At 42.8% G+C, this 13802-nt stretch overlaps 1 protein-coding gene across 2 annotated transcripts in view; it reads right to left on the bottom strand.

The window, feature by feature from the left end:
- GABRA5 (gamma-aminobutyric acid type A receptor subunit alpha5) overlaps positions 1-11799 on the bottom strand; it is an 83497-nt gene extending 71698 nt beyond the window's left edge. The window contains exons 1-3 of one of the 2 annotated variants that reach the window (XM_059180243.1): positions 11730-11799; positions 10125-10184; positions 9568-9727 (exon numbers count right to left, since the gene is read on the bottom strand). In XM_059180243.1, coding sequence (XP_059036226.1) covers positions 9568-9653 — 86 coding nt within the window. In that variant the 5' untranslated portion in view covers positions 9654-9727; positions 10125-10184; positions 11730-11799. Of the gene's footprint in view, positions 1-9567; positions 9728-10124; positions 10185-11455; positions 11679-11729 lie in introns of those variants that run through there. The other variant, XM_059180242.1, reaches the window with a different exon arrangement.
- Positions 11800-13802: the final 2003 nt, after the last annotated feature.

Raw genomic sequence — 13802 nt, 5'->3', positions numbered from 1 at the left:
TAAGGCTACAGTGGTAATCCTTTTGCAATATATACATGTATCAAATCAACACATTATATGATCAGTTATATCTCAATTTTTAATTAAAAAATAAAAATATCACTATGAATCAGAAAAAGAGAAAAGAAAAAGTATATCAGGGGTGTGGATGGGCTTCTCTAAAAGCTATGCAATGGAACTCCATCCAACTTGAAGTTCTGGGCCATTCAGGGACTTCTGATGAAGTCAGAATGAGAACCTCAAGAAATCTGGTCCACAAATGGATTTAACAGAGTGTTTAAGAAAAGGAAATATGAGCATCCTCAGAAAGAGTAAACTCCTGGCAGTTGTGTAAATTTCTCACCCCTCCTTGTTGTCTTACTACTTCTTCAGGGCATTTGATTCTGGACTCCTGCACTAACTTCTTTCTGATTTCTAGGCCTAGAGATGTAGCTTTAATCAATCCAGGAGAAACAAGAACCAGTATTTTTTTTTTTTAAGGTCCCCAAGTGATGCTCGTGTGCAGCCCTGGTGGCTCTAGGCCTATCTAGATTAGAAATGGAAAGGCTGCTCTTTAAGCCAACAGCCAGAGTGATTCTACATGACTTCATAGAGCTTCTCTCCCCCGTTATGTCTTCAAGAGGCTATATGATTAGGCTCAGTGTTTATTCCACCAGCTCAGCTCAACAATGTATTTTGGAAGGTCAACCATTTAATTATCTTGTACTGTGGTGAGTACTGGGTATATGAAGATGACAAAGATAGTATTCCCAACCTGCAGGACACAGCTGTGTTCTAAAAGAATCAGTCACATTCACAGAGTATTTCAACAGAACATGGTAAGTGTAGGGATCTATAGGATGCACAAGACATTCTAGGAACCTAAAGGAAAGAGACAGCGCTCTGTCCAGGGCTACCAGAAAGGAGAACTGACCTGCTCTCAAGTCAAAGAAGGGGATGTTGAAGGGGTTGTGAGCAGTGGACTTGGGAAAGAAAATAATGATGCTTGTAGAGGTTAAGAAAGATCTTTGGTGAGTAAAGTAACGCATGCTAGTGGAGAGACAGCATACATTAAACCATAAAGGACTTCACATGCCATGCTGCACTCCTAGAGTTAGTCCTGAAGGTAGTGGGAGCTTTAAAGCATTTAAACAGGTGCACTTTATTTCCCTCTGGCCCTTTGGCGCTTTGTGGATGATGGACTTGGCAAAGGCAAGGCCAGAGGCATAGAGGCCAGTTACTCAGGCCATGTCAGTGGTGACAGAGGCAACAAGGTTTCTGAGGGCGGATATAAGGAAGAGTCTGAGTACAACAGGAAAGGGAATCCCAAGCAAACTATCCCCCAAATTAGCCAGTTATCACACAGAGTTAACCCTGCAGTAGAATCCACACATTACTCTGAAAGGGGAATTGTATCATTAGTTCAATCTCAGAGTAAGTTTCTTTTTGAGGAACTATGAAAGATTTTACTCTAACATAACTTTATCTATTTATCTACCAGTATTATAATTTCTAATGATAATAACGATAATAATAAGAATATGTTGCAGATTCCAGCTTTAAAGGTATTTCATCAGGTGATGCCTGAGGGTGTCTTATTTTGGCACTTAAAAGAGTACAAGGTCAACAGTTATGTCATCATTTCTGGGGTTTAGAAAAACCTGTTGAGAACTGTTCCACAAATGTTGCTACTGAAGGCAAGGTGTGACATATTTCTTTGTGATGTTATCTCCGCTTATGTTGATAGCCATTTTTGATTTACATTAAATGGGATCAATAATGGCAATGAACTTACTTTGGGAACTGAACTAGATTGCTTTTAAGTGGCAGCTTCTCTGTCTTCTTAAATTGCATTTCTACATTTTTTTCTCCATTATTTAATTACTTCTGAGAAATAGATCTTCAGATTATTTGCTTGTCACTTTCACCTTATTAAATAAATACCTCTAAGTGGCACCATTTTGTGATGTTTTCCTGAAATTTCCATTGCACGCTACTTTAACCATTTCAAAAACTACGTAAAAGAAAATAATAAACATGGTAGACACTAGCTAGACAATGAAAGGCAATTCCAAGTTTCCCAATAAGAGGCATCTCCTCTTGTGGTGGAACCATGGACGTGAAATGTGTCTCATGTGCACAAAGTCATGGCCATGAAATTATGCCAGAACTCTTAGCTTGTCCCCACTGCCATCGGTTTCACTCTCCACTCCTATCAGCTCCCTACACAGTTCTTTAGCTTACCCCTGCTTGTACCTTTCATGTAGCCTCAACTCTTATCCCTATCACTATAGCCCTGGTCAGAATCCTATAGCCTACAAGGTAAAACACAGGTCTCCCTTCTTGCAGGCCACACTCCCTTCATCTAATCCTACCCACATTTCCCTAGACTCTCCCCAATCACACTGGATGCCCTAAATATGTGATTATGCTGCACATAAACCATCCTGTGTTGATCTCACATAGTTTTCTCTCCCTTCCCAATCATTCCCATCAGTAATGACATCTGCTGCAATGTAACAGGTCTTTAAAACATCTCTCATTCACCTCATATTCCTTCCAGTTATTGTTTCATTCTTTGCCCCTCTTCTCAAAACTCACTTAAGAGTTGTCTACGCTGGAGGGGCACATCGGTGGCTCGGTGGGTTAAAACCTCTGCCTTTGGCTCAGGTCATGATCCCAGGGTCCTGGAATTGAGCTCCGAATCGGGATCTCTGCTCAGCAGGGAGCCTGCTTCCCCCTATCTCTCTGCCTGCCTCTCTGCCTACTTGTGATCTCTGACTGTCAAATAAATTAAAAAAAAAAAAAAGAAGAGTTGTCTACACTAGAAACCTCTGCTGCCTCTCCTCCCTTCTCTTGGACCCACTCCAGTCTGTGCATTCCAATGAAGCCTCTCATCTGGAGGCTACTGAACACTGTCAAATCCAACAATCAAATCTCAGTCCTCATCCGACCATGTCTCCCTTCTCACAACATTTTCTCCACCAGGTCTTGGGATGCTGCTCTCTTTGTTCTTCCTATCTTCACTGGCATCCTCCTCTTGCTTGCCCTTACCCCCTTACCTTCCTAAATTTAGACAGGGCACAGTCTAGGTAACTTTACTTGGTTTACAGTCAATCCTAAATGATCTCATCCAGTCTAGTGGCTTTAAATATCCGCCATAGATGAAAGACTTGCAATTCATGTTTCCAGGCCCAGGCTTTTTCTGACCTCTGGACTTTTATGTCCAATAGCTTGTCTGGACCCTTGGATATCTAACAGGGCTTAACACATCTATAGCTGCACTCATGATTTTTGCTAGAACTTTTTTCTCCTGCTGTCTTCTCTAGCTCAATAGTAGGCAATTGAACGTGTCGTGTTCTTAGGTCAAATACCTGGGGGTAAGGGGTATCATCCTTGACTCCTTTCTTTCATCAACCCATCAACAAATCATTCCTTCCCTGTGCTGCTGTATTCTCTCAAATGCCATCTCTGCTCCTTCCTCTACTAACCACCCCCACCCCAGATTTTATTCTATCCTCCACTCAGCAGCTAGAGCAATCTTTAAACTTTAAGTCACATTATTGTCACATCTCAATTGGGTCATACTTCACTCCTACTTAAAACCCCTCGAAGACCCTCTATGACCTATAACAGCCAACTACTCTTCTTGGTACTACCTAGCATGTCCTATAAGGGTTTTCATGATCTGACCCTCTCCTCTCCCCACTGCCTTTCTGATTAAGCCTCCTACCTACCCCCCTTCCTTATACTGCTTTCATTGCCCCTTCCATGCCAAGCATGCCAGTGCATTCACTGCTCTGCTCACCTTTCAACCTTCTCTACACAGCCCTGCCCATGCCCTCACTGCCTTTAGATGTTTCCTAAGTCATCTGTCTCTAGCACATTCACTGTCTCTTACTCTGTTTCTTCATGGCAATTGTGTCCCAACTGAATGTATTTGTTCACTGCACAGGAGAATGTACCCTGAAGGCAGGCAATCTCTGCCCACTGCAGGATCTTAGCACCTAGAACAGTGCCTGGCACATTGATGCAGCAGTAAGGCATTGTTCTCTGTGATGCTCACACCCAGACTGTGACTGTGGATGTGCTACTTTACATGGCAAGGGAGACTCTGCAGACATGATTAAGGTTACTGACTTTGCCATGCTCTGGCCCTAGGCCCAGCACCATGCTTACCCTGTAGGTCTTAGTAAACCTTGGGTGCCTCCTGGTCCCAACATCTAAAAAGATAGCTAGCCTATACTCAGCACCCCCCCCCCAACCTGGCCTTGTTTCAGCATTTAGCATACATTCGGCAACGTATTCTCCATATCAGCCCTGTGACGTGGGATCCATTAATAACTCCACTTTGAGATTAGGAAACTGAGTTGCAGGCAGGTTTAGAAATTCCTCCGCAGCCACACAGCAAGTGTGCAGCAACAGAGATCAGAAGTACCTGACTGCTCTCTGTCAAAGTGATACCTAACACTATTATATACTTGACAGGGGTCCTAAAACAGGAGCCAATTTGATTGAAGAGTATTGGCCCAATTTTTTTTGTTTGTTAAAATTGAAAATGATCTGGTTCTGGATTTAATATATTTTTAGGTTTGCTTTTTGATCTTGAAATGAATTGTTAAATAAATACAAATAAAACAGAGTATTCAACGAACCACTGAAGCCTGTTTCCTGGCATATCTTTCTTTCCCTCATATGATCACTTCTCTATAATATTTTATTTCATAGGAGATATTTTGTGTTTGATTTTACTTGAGCAGTGGTAGACACACTATCTTTAGAACAGTGTTATTTGAGTTCTAGATTAGAATATTCTTTTGTTTCCAATGTATAGATTTCCACCCCCGTTCTTTCCCTTTAGACTGCAATCAACATATCAGGACATTTTGGAGAAGGTCCCACAAGGGAGAGGACTGGTCCAGGTCCTGATCTCTGATATGGATCCTGATTCTGCCACTTTCCCATGAAATTCAGACACATTTCCCTATGCTCGTCAGCCTGAACTCTTTTCATCTACAAAAGGAGTTTTTAAAAAAAATTTTTTGTAGTAGGAAATTAAATAGCACATTTTTTGAAATGGCCTTCCAGAAATGAAGGAGATATACCCATATAAACACTGTTAATTACTGTTGCTACCAACAGAGTTCTAAGATTTCTTTTTACCTTTGATTCTAATATTTTCCTCTAAAATTTCACACCAGTTAAAATATGCATGTTATGCAATTGCACCTTTGTAAAAATCCAAAAGCCCACAATCTCCTTCTCCCCTTGAACCCAGCCAGTGACTCATCTTGGAGCTGATCGCCAGACCGGGTCGGCTGGGTCGGTGCTGGCTGACTGTCCTTCTAAGCTTTACTTAGCTCACTGCCTGTTGGCATGATGAACATGCTAAAAGTTTCCTCTCTAAAGCACGTGATTGGAAAGTATTTTCTTTTGGTACCTTAAAAAAAAAAAAAAATATATATATATATATATATATATTGGGTATTTATTACTCTGTAGCAAAGTCCTAGTCACCTAAAAATTTTGCTATGCACAAGAACTACCCTTCTGATCTCTGGCTATCCCTGGGGCCTCCGCTTAGATATCCAACCTCCTGCAAGTGTCCCAACTGCTTAGGTGATGCTTCCATGTGTTTTGATAATTGTTACAATGACCGTTTGTCCTGTGCCTCATGAACCTGCAGCTACAGTGCAGAAAGAACTTGCCATCTGGGGATTCATAAGAGAAAACATGCCATTTAAAAAGACATTGTGAGTACTTGAATGATTCAGAGAGAATGTACTTTCTGCTCCAGTTAAAAGAAAAGAACTGTCCTTGAGAACGTGTATGAGAAAGCTCTCTTCATGAAACCAAAGGTCCAGGTTAGCATACTTAGGTAGACAAATAAAGAATAACTTTTTTCATGTTCATAAGTTACTCCTACAATAATCTCCTTTTAATTGCAAATGATAAAAGTTGGTTTCTAAAGTATATTTAAATTGTAGTTCCCATGTAATAAAATGCTAATGCAGTTTTTGTTTTCCAATAGATAAACCCCTAAAATATATTTAATACAAATAAATGAATGAAAATAAATTTTACCTTATTATTAAGTTGATAATCCTCAAATTTATCTTATAATTATCACTGGTCTGTCAAGTCTGATAAACTGTGATTTTTCAAATGATAATAAATTAATTCCAGTTTAAATTTAATATTATGTATTTGGACATTACATTGAGTCAAATATCGTTTCTGTGCTAGTTTTTCGATACTGTGTTCTTCTGATTACTGGTCTTGTTAAAATAATTACAATGCTTCAAATAATACCATGTCTCTGAATGTGACATAGCATAAGACTGACAGTCAAATAAGGCCTCTGTCCCATTATATGTTTGACTCATTCTCTGTTATATAACTTAAAACTAATAAAAGAATTATAAAGGCTATTGAAAATGAGCTGCTGGTGACTCTGATCAAATCAGGAGAAGCAAAAGAAAGAATACTCATATATTTTCAAAGCAGTTTCACATTAATTATCTTACATAATCACCAAATATCTTTTACTTATCACATTTGTAAATTTTCTGATTGCCCAAATCCACATACTTGTCACAAACGCTAAGTATATGCACAAAAGCTCACATTTGCCTTTTTTCCTTTTGTTCCCTGACTGGTCTTCTGTTACCCTCTTTGCTCTCCACCAGTTATCTCGTTTCTTTTATACATCTGCAGAAGTCAGTATTTCTCTTGTCCCGAAATGTTCAAATTTAGGGCCTTCATGCTGCCCCTTTCATCTTTCTCTGAAACCTAATCAAACAAATGCGTTCTTTAGGGGGAAAAGACAGAGCTTCCATCACTCTTTTTCTCCCCCTAATCTCAGAACAGAGAACTCTCTCTACCCCAATGCAGAGAATGCCTTCCAGAATTGCATTCCCCCCCTCTATAGATTGGTCTGACTCAGACCAGCCCAGCAAGCTCCGTGTAGCCAAGGACCACCAGGGCTGAATCACGGAAGAGTGTGTGCTAAGTAGGAAATCTTGGCTTCCTGTCTGGGTTAGCTCTCCCTCTCTCTTACCTTCCCAGACTGTAAGACTGCGCTAATAAATGTTTAGCTCATAAGGTTCCTCCTAGGATTTACCTAAAGCAGATAACATAACAATAGGTGTTCCATATTGCATAGCTGTTATTTTGTCAAGATTTTAAGCCAAATGAGTGCTATGAAACTTTCTTTGCAATTTAACAAAGTTAATTCCTAAGTACATTAAAAGTACAAGCAAGTGAGAGGAGCCTTGTATAAGAAGGCTCCTGTATAAGAAGGAAAATCAATAGAAACTTATGCTCCCAGATGTTAAAATGGCTTTTGTGGCTGGCCAGGGTTTTTGAAACCCACCCTTTCACTTTCCTGGTGACCCCACTTCACTGAATACAACTGGACACACAGGGTCACAAGTTAAAAGCACTGAGGGAACCTGATATAAAAATCAACTTATAAAAATATCTTCTAATAGAAAATATTTAAAACAGTTAAAGCCAAATGTGTTCACTATAGGAAAATTTATACAGCATAATCAGAAAGAATGTAAACACCCCAAATTAGAGAAGTAGCAGATGATGAAGCATTCATGCAGTGTAATAATATTCATCCATTTTTAAATCATATATTTTAAAGAAACTGTAATAACAAAAAAAGCATGAAAAAAGCACAGTACAAAACTGAAGGTGCAATATCATCCCAACTGTATAAAAATATGCATAGAGGCAAATGAAAGAAGACACCAAAATATAAAAGATGATTGTTTCTGTATGGTGGAGTTAAGGACATTTTCTTTTTTTATGTGATATTCTGTGTCTCACAGACTTTCTGCAGTTGGTAGGCATTGTTTCAGGATGGACTGTTGAGCATAAAACTAAAATTCAAAACTTCTCTCACGGCTAATTCTATGGGGAGGTTGAAGTGTCCTATGCCACTTGTACAGTATTAGCTTCTGGAAACTAGCAATTATCTCTCTATTTTGAAGTTGACCCCTGAAAGCCACCAAATTAAATAAGAAAGCATAGCTGCGTCTAATATCTAGTCTCCATATATGCACATGACTTCATACTTCAGACTGACAGCCACCAGGGAGTGTAGAAACTTCATGCCTACAGAATGCAAATTCACGATAATAGATTGGACCAAAATCTTAAAAAGAAAATGTTTCCAATCCTAGCATACTCTTCACCTCTGAAATATTGCTAAATGCATGTGGTATGTCAGTAAACATACTAACTACCTCATGTCTTAACTTGGAAATGTGAATTCTATGTATGAGTTCACTTACAACATTTTCATTCAGGAGAACACCCGGAACACCACAGTTGATAGGATTTGACAGCTGGGAGAAACTTTGGAAAGGAAAAGTTTCATTGAACAGATAAGGAAACTGAAGACAGGATAGGGGAGATGTCAAGTCAAGACGACCAGCAAGGCAAGAATAACAATGAATACTCTGTCCCAAGGGAATACTCTGCCTGTGCATATCAGCATGCTCGGGCTGCCGTCCAGACAATGCTGAGGGACGAGCATGCCCTTGGCTGACCTGGATTACAGTCCCAGTGTGGGCATTTACCAGCCATGGCAACTGCGAATGGTCAGTTTCTCTCTTCTGCAGAGACCTGGAAAGGTCAGAAGAGCAGAAAATGACCACAGGACAGAGAATGTTATGTACCTGGGAGGGTCCTCCCTACTGGCCAGAGAGAAGGGGTCTCTGGGTGGTAAGAAAGCTGCTGCATGCTCAAGATCCCTCCATGATTTATGTGAGTGTGGACTACACTGTGGAACTTTTGGAACCAATTTTTAAGGAACAAGTGCTTGACAACTTTTGTCATGAAATTTAATTTCTTAATTATGCTCCCTCAACTTCAAGTTATACTCCTTTTGATTAGCCAGACCAATTTTGGGGAGGTCGGAGGAGAGGAGGATCAGCACCCATAAGAACACTTGCCTGGGATGTTGGTTATGCCTAGTTTGATGGAAACAAAACAAAAAGATTATAATCAGTATGCTAATACTAAAGGTCAATGTGAAAGAGCTTCGAGAAATCAATAATGCCTGATGGCCAGGTGTGTCTTGCAGATCTTCAGACATGTGTAGTTTCTAGTACATGTAGTAGTTTCTACACCTGCATTCAGGTGGCCACTGTTCAAAGCCTTTGCCTCAGGCCAGGACCACTGTTACGTCCTTGTCAATGCCACACAGTGTGGATTTGGCTGTCAAGGCAATTGCTTTGCATAATGGAACCCAAGGAAGGCAACCAAAACACTGACAATCAGTAAGTGTCCTTCATGCATGAGAACTTAGAAATCTTGTTTTAACCTGAGTAGGAGAAAACACAGCTGACTCCTCTGAAACCACCTCTGCTTCCATTTCTGAAAACATACTCGGTGGCACAGCCCTGCTCAAAACAAGAGCATGGGGTAGGGCGAGGACTCTATTTACAACAAATCGAAGGGCATGGGACTGCAAAGACGAAAGGGAGGGTTTGCTGATGTACTAGTCACCAAAGTTTCTTAAAGGCACTTGTGCACCAAACCCATAAAATAAAAGCATAGACGGTAACTCACCCAAAGTGACTGGCTAAGTTCATGGAAATACAAAAGAGAAGGAGGTTTTTTATCATGATAAAGCTAGAAAACATTCCATTGTCCATTCCCAATAAGAATAATAGTTGAAGCAGATGAATTTTGAAGAATAACTGTTCCTTTCTCCAACTTGATCTTGAAGCTGAAAGGTACACAAAGGGAGAAAGCATACAATATGAATGTTTGTGTGTGTGTATGTGTGTGACAACTCCTGAAATGAACTCATACTGCCAGCAGCACAATTTATAAAGAGACCTGGCCGTCCTTCACAAACACAGCTCCACTGTGTTATCTGTGTCTACTAGGCAGTAAGTTGGGGCACGAAAAGGAGTTACAACAGGGCTTAATTTCCGCTTTTAGAGTGCAGACTCATTCTAATTTATATCTTACACATTTCAAATACTTTGCTTTATTTCTCAACATATTATCAAATGACCCATTAGTCTTATTAAAATAAATGTTTGAAGTTATCTGATTGTGGGCTTTTTTGTTTTTTGGTTTTTTTGCATCTGTCAAATCCACAAGTGGAATCATTTTACCTTTCTGAAATATTTGCCACGCGTTCAAAGCCAGCAAGCTACTCCTTGTTCTGCAAGGTGCTGAGAGAAAGTATGTGGAAAGAGGGGAAAAAAGGCACATTTAAGAAACAAATCTACAGGATCACGATAATATAAGATCTGCTTATAAGAGAAGGTTACCACTTTCTCAGCATTCTGTCCCCATAACTAAATAACTTAATCACTACATTTGGGGAAGACTCTCATCTCTGTGCTGGGCCCTATTTAATGCATTTTAAGTCCAGGCAGGCACAGTCCCTGGGCTCTGCAACTAACCTTAGCGAAGGCACATATTTCTCGATATGCGCATAACGCAAATAGGTGCACACTATAGAGGAACACCGCGTGTTCAGAAGGAACATTTTCCCAAGGAGACCCCTGGCGAACTCGGGAATTGGGAAACATACAACAGGTACTTCCACCTCAGAAGCTGAAGCCCTCCTGTCAAGAAGGGCAGGGTGCCATGCGGTGGTCGCCTGGGCGCGTCCTGGGGCTTGTCGCCTGACCCGGGCCGTACTCCGGGCGGCGAGCACTCGGCGCTGCATGCGGGAAGCTGGGGCGGCGCCTCCTGCCGCCCTCAGCCCTAAGCCAGGACCCCCAAAGAGAGGCTCCGCTCCCACCGCCCCCAGACCACCGTGGGGGTTTGCGGGCGCAGGTGGGCGCGGGGGCGGCATTGCGGAGCCGCAGCCTAGCCAACCTGGCGCCGGCGGCCGGGCAGCGTCGGCCTCCCGCCCTGTCCGCAGCAGCGCGCCCAGCGCCTCCCGCTCCCCGACCCTCCCTCGCTCGTTTTGGCCCTCACACACCTCCACTGCTCTAGCCTCAGGTCGGAGCCTCCTCGGCGAGGAGCGCGCTGTGCAGCGGCGGCTCCGAGACCCCCGGCCTCTAGCAGCCCGCCCAACCCACCCGCGACACCCCCGCGGAGTCCGCGCCCACCCCGCAAGCAGCGCCGGGACACCCCGCGCCTCAGAGCCCCGGGGCTGGCGGGGTCCTCCAGGTGGGCGATTTCGCCCCTCCGGCTCCAGGGACGGCGGCGGCGTGTGTCCCCACACCCCAAGTCCTACCAGCGGGCCCGCGGTGAGCCCCGATGCCCCGTCCGGCCAGGCTGTACCGCTCAGGCCGCCCCTGCCCTCCCGCGCTGGCTTTGCCCCCGCAGTCGCCGAGGGAAAGTTTGCGCTCCCGGCCGCCTGCGGCGCCCCGCCTGCTCTCCACCTCCCCTCCCGGGCCATGCAGTTCGCGGCTCCAGAGCGCCGAGGGGAGGGGTGCGCGCCCGGCCGGGGCCGCCCTTTCTCTCACCCTCGCCCGCATCTTCTTACCCAGCTGCCAGGAAGGCGAGCCGTCGGCGAGGGTGCATCGTCCTCCTCCTCCTCCGCCTGCTCTCGCCCGGCTGGCAGGCGCGGAAGGCCGGTGCGGCGTCACCGCCCCATGCTGCCAGCGCGAACTTGCCCAGTTCTCCCCGGCCGAGCGGATCCGCCGCCCCGCGCTCCCGCCGCCGCCCTGCGGCTCCGCTCTGCGCCGCGCCCGAGGCCGCGCGCTGCCCCGCTGCAGATCCCCCCCGCGCCCCCAGTGCACTCGCGCACTCGCTCTCACCTCTCCTGAGCGCCACATGTCGTCTCTGGGTTTGACGAACGTTCCTCTGCAGAGGCACTCCGGTAGAGGCCGCCAGACTCTCACCAAATGCGCCCTCGGGCCGGCTCAGCAGAGGGGGAGGGCTGAGGGCCCGCGGCTTGGCCTGGTTTGGAATAGGCCATATATCTGAAGTTTCTTGATGGCCTTCAGGAGCATATTTGGTGCCTCCTGTAATAACCACTGGTTTCCCCTTTTTACAGCAAAGGTGGAGGGGACTGTCAGCAAAGCGGTAGCCAGAGGTCGTTGGGCCAAGTTTTTCTTGTTAGGTCCACGCTTGAGTACCTCCCTAACCTTGTGTTCCTCTTCAGTCCTACCACAGGCCTCCATGCCCTGATCTTCTCCTCTCTTGAGGAAGAACTCCTTAGTGAGGCTCCTTTTTTACCTGTAATTCATTGCGACGGGAAAGAAAGAGCAAAACTGGATTAGAATTAAAATTTACCTAATCGCAATATACATCCCCCACCCCCCGAAGTGTTATTTTTTGAACAAACAACAACAACAACAACAACAAACCGTGTCTATAGCAAGGGTTGTGGGTCTGAAGACCTGAGAGCAGCTCTGGGGTTAAGCAACGGGAAAGCTCCGGGGACCCGGGATATTGGTGTACTGCACTGCCGCTGGTACCCATGCATACCTGGGTTTCAGTACTGGGGTTGTTGAGTTATGTCTGTCTCTGTCTCAGTGGTACAGACCCTGCGAGGTGGCACTAAAGACAACTGGAAGGAAATAGGGTCCAAGCAGCACAAATAAGATGGATGCAAAAAGCAAGCCCAGTACCTCAGGAGGTAGATGCCTCTTGACTATGAAAACATCTGGGAGAAAATGATCAAGATTTAAAGTTAAACCACCAAGAAAATGATGAGCTTTATACTACTGTTCCACAGCTTTTGTGACACTGCATTGTTAATAGTCACTTTTAACAGAATGATTGTGAGAAAAGACAAGTCTCTAACTCTGCTGCAGAAAGGATCTTTAATCTTTCAGTGTGTGAAATTACTTTATTCTTCAGTTGTGCCCAATACCAGGTGTTCCAAATCTAAGTTATCTGCTGATACTTTTGCATATTTCAAAAATTCTGAGTTTCTCCAAAAATGAGTAATTTTAAATATATTTCTGAACAAGACATAAAAAAATGTATGAAATGTTACAAATATACGGGAGGTGTTACTCTGGATATACATTTACCACAATATTAAATAATTCTGATTTTAGTGGTACAAATTAGATGAGATGTTCATTTGAAAGGTTTTTCTGATTCTAAACTGATTAACTTGAACACATACATTTCTTCATTTTCTAATTTTTCAAAAGGCCTATCACTGAGATAGTCTTGTTGACAGTAAAAATCATTAAAAACAATCAGAATCAACTTAATATAATTTTCACCTTTTAGGTCTTAGAATTCTAAATTTAGGTATACCTGTGACAGCTAATTTTCTTTCAGGATTAAACAGCATAAGACAAATGAAAGAGTTCAAATAACTAGTGAATTTAAAGCTTTCCAGATTATGAAACAAAGTCAGTCAGAAATTTTTGCAAGAAAAGAAAATGTGGAGAACTCAGAGATTACTTTGGGATTAGTGAGAGTTATGGACATTAAATCTTCACAATAACACCTTATCAAGATATCATTGATAAGTAATGAAATATCCACTATAAGTGAATTTATGTTCTTTTAATGAATCAATTTAAAAAATATCTATGTTTTGGGTAAGCTTTCTATTAGTTTAATTTCAGTTCATATTGAACATATGGAACATAGTGGAAATTATCTTAAAAAATCTAATCTTTTAAATTTATTTAAGCTTGTGGCTTAGATACTTACCTCTTCCGTATGATGACATGATAACCCAGTCTCTTTTCTTAATTTTTATGAACATATAACCGAGCCTTAGGTTAGATGGACCTATGGGGATAGTGAAATAATGACATATCAAAATTATATAGAAACTTGTATGTAGAGGAATACTTATTACCATTTTAATAGTGCTTATTTGTTTTGATACAGAATTCAGTGTTTACCCTGAGAAATAA

This window comes from Mustela lutreola, chromosome 7 (assembly GCF_030435805.1).
Source record: "Mustela lutreola isolate mMusLut2 chromosome 7, mMusLut2.pri, whole genome shotgun sequence".
NCBI lineage: Eukaryota > Metazoa > Chordata > Mammalia > Carnivora > Mustelidae > Mustela > Mustela lutreola.
This window is presented reverse-complemented; position numbering and strand designations above follow the sequence as displayed.